The 6,307-nt window shown below is 34.1% G+C and overlaps 1 protein-coding gene across 1 annotated transcript; it reads right to left on the bottom strand.

Moving 5' to 3' along the window:
• Positions 1-3,167: 3,167 nt before the first annotated feature.
• Arp5 (Actin-related protein 5) lies at positions 3,168-5,947 on the bottom strand. Its single transcript, XM_076376340.1, has 8 exons — positions 5,930-5,947; positions 5,564-5,777; positions 5,171-5,485; positions 4,821-5,101; positions 4,540-4,758; positions 4,167-4,468; positions 3,921-4,101; positions 3,168-3,847 (listed from the first exon to the last, which is right to left on the bottom strand). The coding sequence occupies exons 2-8, from the start codon at positions 5,664-5,666 to the stop codon at positions 3,224-3,226; spliced, it is 2,025 nt and encodes a 674-aa protein (XP_076232455.1). The 5' UTR covers positions 5,667-5,777; positions 5,930-5,947; the 3' UTR covers positions 3,168-3,223.
• Between the last annotated feature and the right edge of the window lie 360 nt (positions 5,948-6,307).

The raw sequence follows: 6,307 nt of genomic DNA, 5'->3' as shown, positions 1-6,307 counted from the left end.
TCATAAGCCCTTGGTTTCTTAATTAAGGAGAAGCGGGTATAAAAATATTGCAACTGAACAGGGACTTAACATTTCTCTCTATTTCGAATACGATGTACCCAAATTTTAATAATATGTAAATATCCATTATCAACTTATCACTGTAAAATCAGCCTTTTTCATCGAAATAAAATAGAAAACAGCTGAAGATCGCGTTATATGTTCTTCAACTGCATCGATCTTACGACCTTGCGGGTAGACGCGACAGAAACTTAAACCGAGTTACTCAATTGCAAGTACACTCGATCCGTGCCCGAAGTCGTTTCCATTCAAAAAGAAATTCTGCAACTTCGTTCGTCGTTTGCTTAGAAAACTTGCTCACCGATTCGACTGTATCGTTATTTTCACCGTATCCTGGTGCATTAAAGAGAAATAATTAAAGCTACAGATCTAATCTAAACGACAATGAACAAGTAGGTAGGCCACGCCAATACATGTATAATGTACCTATAAACGTAAGGCGAGAGTACGCACTTTTGTAATAGTAGCTCGGAGATAAACGAGAAGAAGCGAATAAATGATAGTAAATGATGATATATTATATATATATATATATATACATATAAATATGTAGATATTATGAAGGAAAGAAAAAAGAAGTTGACGCTTGATAAACCATATATAGTTTTCACCGACATATCCTGATCGAACACATCTTTACGTACATACGGCATACGTGTATATACATGTATACACGTGGAATGATTTATATATATATATATAATTACATAAGAATTATATATATGAATATAATTCTTATTACGGTACACGCGATAATAGGGTATTTTACGATTAAACGATAATGAAATATTATTATGGATTATTATGATTATGAGTCGGATTATTCGTCATCGTCATATTATGATTATTAAGAGTATAGGTACATACGTATAAACGTAACGATGGTACAACTAAGGCAAGTATGTACTGTACATAGCTATCACTTATCCCTCTATTCCTCTACCCCCACTCGCCACTGTACCAGTATACCAGTATATGAATATATATAAATAGATATGCGAGTTTATATATATTTATATATATATATATACACACATAAAGCCATTATTAATCGTTGTTGTACTAATGATTATTTTCAATTACTGTCGTCGCTATTATTATTATCATCATCATCATTACTTTATCGACGATCATTGTAATTATTATTATCGTTATCATCATCATTACACGACAGGAACATACTGAGATCGTGTATAATTTTAGTTAGCGTACGGACATTATATCATCGACGAAAGTAGATCCTCACTCTTAGCACAGGTAGATGATTAGAAAATTGTATTATTACTTTCACAGATTGGATTCTACCTCAATTTTATCCTTAACCCTTCGAGTGCTATAGACGCGTCCAAGCGTATAGATGATCAGCAATAGGTCGTGCGTCGATCGCCAATTGGCGTTCGACGAGCACGATTAAAACGATATGCAAATAGAGGCTTTCCGCACACGGCGAAGCGTTCGAGTTTCAGTGCCCAAAGGGTTAAAAAGAAAACGACGCGTCCTCCACGTTTTTCTATCCTTCCGCTACCTGCTACGCTGAAGCACCTCTATTATTAATTATTACTATTATCATTACTAGTGAGAATCGTTGAAACTGCAGCGACCTCAGCCTGTGATAGTTACAAAGGATATTATTTAAAAACGAAGAGTTTTACTGTATTACATCGAACAGGATAGGTTGTCGATCGGCGATAATTCGAGAAGCAACAAATCATTTCTGTACACATTGCGATTGGGCTTTATTATTGAAACAGAAAAAATAATTAACGTACACGTAGATGCACGAGATGATTTTACGTATAAGTTAGTATCGTTACTCGGTATCAGTAAGATTCTTTCAATTTAATTTTGTAATGAGTTTCGTTGATGTCGCCACGAAAACCACGTGGCACAATATGTATATACGTTACGACGCGAAATCTTTGCTTTCACGATATTTGCGTGTACAACAATGTATATTTGCAGATTACATGTTTACCTTTGAGAACAATTGTATAAAAAAAAAAGAGACGCGGATTAATACTTTCCTTGTATTATGTAATATGCTATTATATTGTAATTTTATCTTGTAATCGCGATGTGATAAGAGAGGAGAGTACTCGGTAAAATGTAACGAGTGTCATCGAGTGCTTTAACAGATATATATATACATATATAAATATATATATATATACAACATACGTACATTTATATGTATATGTAACAAACGCTGTGCGCTTGTGATCTTAAAGGTTTACGTTTATTTCTTTCAAACTAATCCATTTTTCTTGTTTCTTTCTTGTATATGCTGTGACACGCGCGAACACCGGGGTTTCCGTAACGGTATGTTCCTTTTTAATTAGGTGAAGAACACGCAGAGATCGTTTATTAATTTAGCTGTAATGATCGCCTGTAGGGCTTCGTAATAACTTTCAGTATATTACTGTGTATTGTGATGTTAACTTAAGCCATGAATCGAGGTGTGGGAGGATAACTCGAGGTCGCTGTAGTATGAGCTCTACCGCTGAGGTGTGAGGGATCGCTTTCTCAGTTTTTTAGCTTGCTCGAGGAGCCCGAAAACAGAGCGGACCGTCGACTATTCTCGGTATGATCAGCAAGTAAAATGTAACCGCATAATTATCTGCGAATAATGGTGAAACGCGATGATCGGGAACTGTGTATTGTGATCAGCAAACAGACTACAATGTAGTTTGTTCGTAACTGAATGAACAAACGAAAAATACTTGTGTAATAAAGTAGATATCCATGAAAGAAAAGAGCTTTTTTATCTTCCTACGTTTCCCTTCTTTTACGTCTATTCCTGTGATCAGTCGGTGATTTTTACGAGAAGTCTTTCAGAGTAAGATTGAATAATATTTAACTTGTTAACCGATTCTGTGTAGTAAAGCAGCTTGAAATATTGTTCTTGAATTTCTGAATTTATATATTATTAACTGTGTATCAATAGGTTTCAAGACTTATTATTGTTTATGCTCGACGATTTATGCATTCGTCTAATACTAACTAACTAGGGTTAAACTTTTCAGTCCATCCTCCATTCATAACATTTTCCTTTTAGTTTTGGTTCTTCTACAAATGAAGAGGATCTTCAACGTACACACTGGTTTAATGTTTTTTAATAAAATTTATTTCGTAAAAGAATTTAGTGTAATATATATTTTATGTTTTATTCCATTTCTACGTCGACGATAGCATCCTCCACAATGACTTGTTCCGAGGTAACAGGGACTTGTATAATAGGCAGTGGATCTGGAGATCGAGTGTAAGTGTTGCTTGTTAAATGTTCCTTAAAATACTCGCCACCTTTCTCCTCGTATTCTTTTCTGCTGACTAAGAATTCAGGTAGATTTCCATTTAAGCCAAAGTCTCTAGCACCGTACCATGCATCTATGTTGCTGTTCTTCGCAATGTTTATTTGGAAGTTAGAACCAAATGGTCTCATTTCACGAAGCTCGCGATTCAATCTCTCTAATAGACCTGGAAATCTTGTCGGTCCACCAGTGAGAAACACATTTCCTACGAGACGTTGTTGCTGTTCAGGTGGGTATAGTTTTAAAACGAATTCAATTGTTTCAGCAATGCCTGCCTCCACAGAACCTATCATCGATGGTTGAAATAATATCTCTGGAGCTCTTAAGCGTTCTACTCCTACGTGTAATTGGTGAGTTTCCCCAGGAACCATAGGAACGTTTGATCCAGCCCCGTCGAATTCTGGATCATGGTGTCGCAATATATCTTCAAGTTCCAGTAACTTTTCTTGTTCTAATTCTGAATCTGAATCTCCTCCTTCCTGTATAAAAATACCTAAGTTGGAAACGTGGCACGAATTTAAAGCCAACAATTTGAAAATCGTGGTTACGAACCCTATTTATAACTTTATAAACGTCCCAGTCTTCATCCCTCATACCAAAGTCATCATCACGTTTTTCTTTCCGCGCTAATTGACTTATTATACGCATTCTTTCCTGAGCAGCAGCTGTTCTACGTTTAGCCATGTCTTGTCTACGTTGCCTTTTAGCCATTCGTTTATCTAATATCTCTTGCCTATCATAAAAGAACGTTTTATTCTACTATCGGTATAAAGACAGTTTCGAGGCATTGATGATTACCTTTGCTTTCTAACACCAGCTATCCATTCATCGAAGTCTTGTTGATCCTTGGGTTGTAAATTTGATTTTATTTTTGGCTTTTGTTCTTCCATTACAATATTCTCTTCCTGTGAATTAGCAGCTACTATTTTTTGCCTTGTTCTTTCCACTTTTGCTTGCAAGTTGTTAATCATTTTTATCAAATCTGCTTCGTTTGCAAGAGAATAGGTTTTTAAAGCTTGATCAAATTCATCAGTTTCTCCTTCTTCTAATAAATCTTGTACAGCTAATAATTGATTTAGTTGTTCTTCATCTTCTGCTAACTAGAAACATTAATTAGCTTGAGTATATCTTCATGTAAATTAAATTTCTTCGCATGAAAATAAGGACGTACTCTTTCTTCCCTCTTGCGTGCATTGATTTCCATAAGTCTTCTAGCCAACTCACGTTTTCTTTCTTTTTGTTGTTCGACTGTTAAGCCAGGTGCATTTGCAGGAGCTACGTAGGGTAATTGAACTCTTAGCACATTTGCATCATAATAATCTGGGTCAGCCCATTTAGAAATTTCTTCTTGATAATTTAGAGCTATCATTGAATGGTCATGTATCAACTCCTGGAAACCAATATAATAAATCTCTTGAAACCATAAGTAGCAACAGAAGCACACCTATTTACCTCTGCCCGACTTGGCGTTATAGCATTTACATGTACTGGATATTTAAGTTGAAGCAATCTATGCATATAAGATGTAATGTGATATCCGCCAACATTGATTCTTCTTGAATTCACAGGATCTGCTTTACCATCTAATATTGGTATTATGTGAGTAGTATGATATCCAATACTAATTACTAAACCGTCTGGTGGACAATTATTATGTTGATAAGAAAATAGGCAATCTACTCCGTATGCTATTGCAGGTACATTATAGCATTCAAATAAAAGTTCTGCCATCACTAAAAGTATCAGATTGTTAATAAATGTTTTTTAATTTATGTTTAAGGACAATGCATTTAATATTTTACAGTTTCGAGAATAATTTGGATTTAGAAAGGCTTCAGTTAAAATGATTGGATGTTTTATTGCGCTTTCTGTATCTATTCCCATATGAGTGAAAGTATAATCGAATATTTGCTCCTGTGCTTCAAAATGAGTTACCACATTTCTATCGAATTGTGTTTTCAGCTGAAATCGAACAGCTTCAATGTTTGCTATATCATTTCCAACTTGTGGTTCACCATCCTTTTTACCACGTTCTTTTCGTGGCTTAGCAATAAGATTTTTAAATATTAACTGTGGTTCCTTCTCCGTAGCCCAACCAACTCTACAGTTGTACGACCCTAATAAAGATTATTTGTGAACAATCACCGTGTAATATGTATATACATGTACTCTATAAACTATTATACTTTTCCTACCATTGTCAATAACAAGTGGCGTTCCCTCTAATTTTACTCTATCTGGATAAGGATGTATTATATCAGGTACAGCTTTTACATCTTTTAATTCGAGGATTTCCATCTTAATGGACTCAGTCACTTTTCTTTACAAATTGATATATTTAACAGAATTACTACTTGTATACAATTGTACTTTTGGGAACCAATGTAAACAATCACGAAACTGCATCATCTATGCAAGTAAAAATACTATAATAATATTGTACTAGTGCTACGATGCTTAATACTAATTTCAACACACATATTTAACTATAAAACTTCAATTGTATACAATTATTTAGACGAATATGATGCGTGAATTAAACGAGAAGTATCAATCTTAACCTTTTATTGTACTTCATTCAATTTTGATGTATTATATTAAGTATTTAACGTGTTTCGATACAATTAATTAAATATGTGTCATTTGATATATACACAGTATTAACTAGCAATATTGTTAATTAAAATTATTTTCAGTAAAGAATTTCTCGTTTTTTTCTTGTAGCCATCTAGCGTTCATGTTTAAAAACTGAAACCCTTTACTTTGAAATCTCGAAATATTCAACAGAATAAAATTTTGTTTATTCCCATTGTTCAAATATATTTCAAAGTAGAAAAATATGTATTGAACCATCGACGAGGTATAGGATAGACTTATTATTTTATAGGATTTTGTAAAAATTAGTTTTGAAAAAGTCATTGGTTTCTTGCGCCCTCTGT

The sequence above is a fragment of the Calliopsis andreniformis genome, chromosome 4 (assembly GCF_051401765.1).
Source record: "Calliopsis andreniformis isolate RMS-2024a chromosome 4, iyCalAndr_principal, whole genome shotgun sequence".
Classification (NCBI taxonomy): Eukaryota; Metazoa; Arthropoda; class Insecta; order Hymenoptera; family Andrenidae; genus Calliopsis; species Calliopsis andreniformis.
This window is presented reverse-complemented; position numbering and strand designations above follow the sequence as displayed.

Excerpts from the sequence above, each read along its gene's own strand:
- Arp5 (XM_076376340.1), bottom strand. The coding sequence starts at position 5,666 with ATGGAAATCCTCGAATTAAAAGATGTAAAAGCTGTACCTGATATAATA. Across the intron at positions 5,486-5,563 it reads GCCACTTGTTATTGACAATG|GGTCGTACAACTGTAGAGTT; the intron begins GTAGGAAAAGTA and ends AATCTTTATTAG. Across the intron at positions 3,848-3,920 it reads TTTATAAAGTTATAAATAGG|GAAGGAGGAGATTCAGATTC; the intron begins GTTCGTAACCAC and ends ATTTTTATACAG.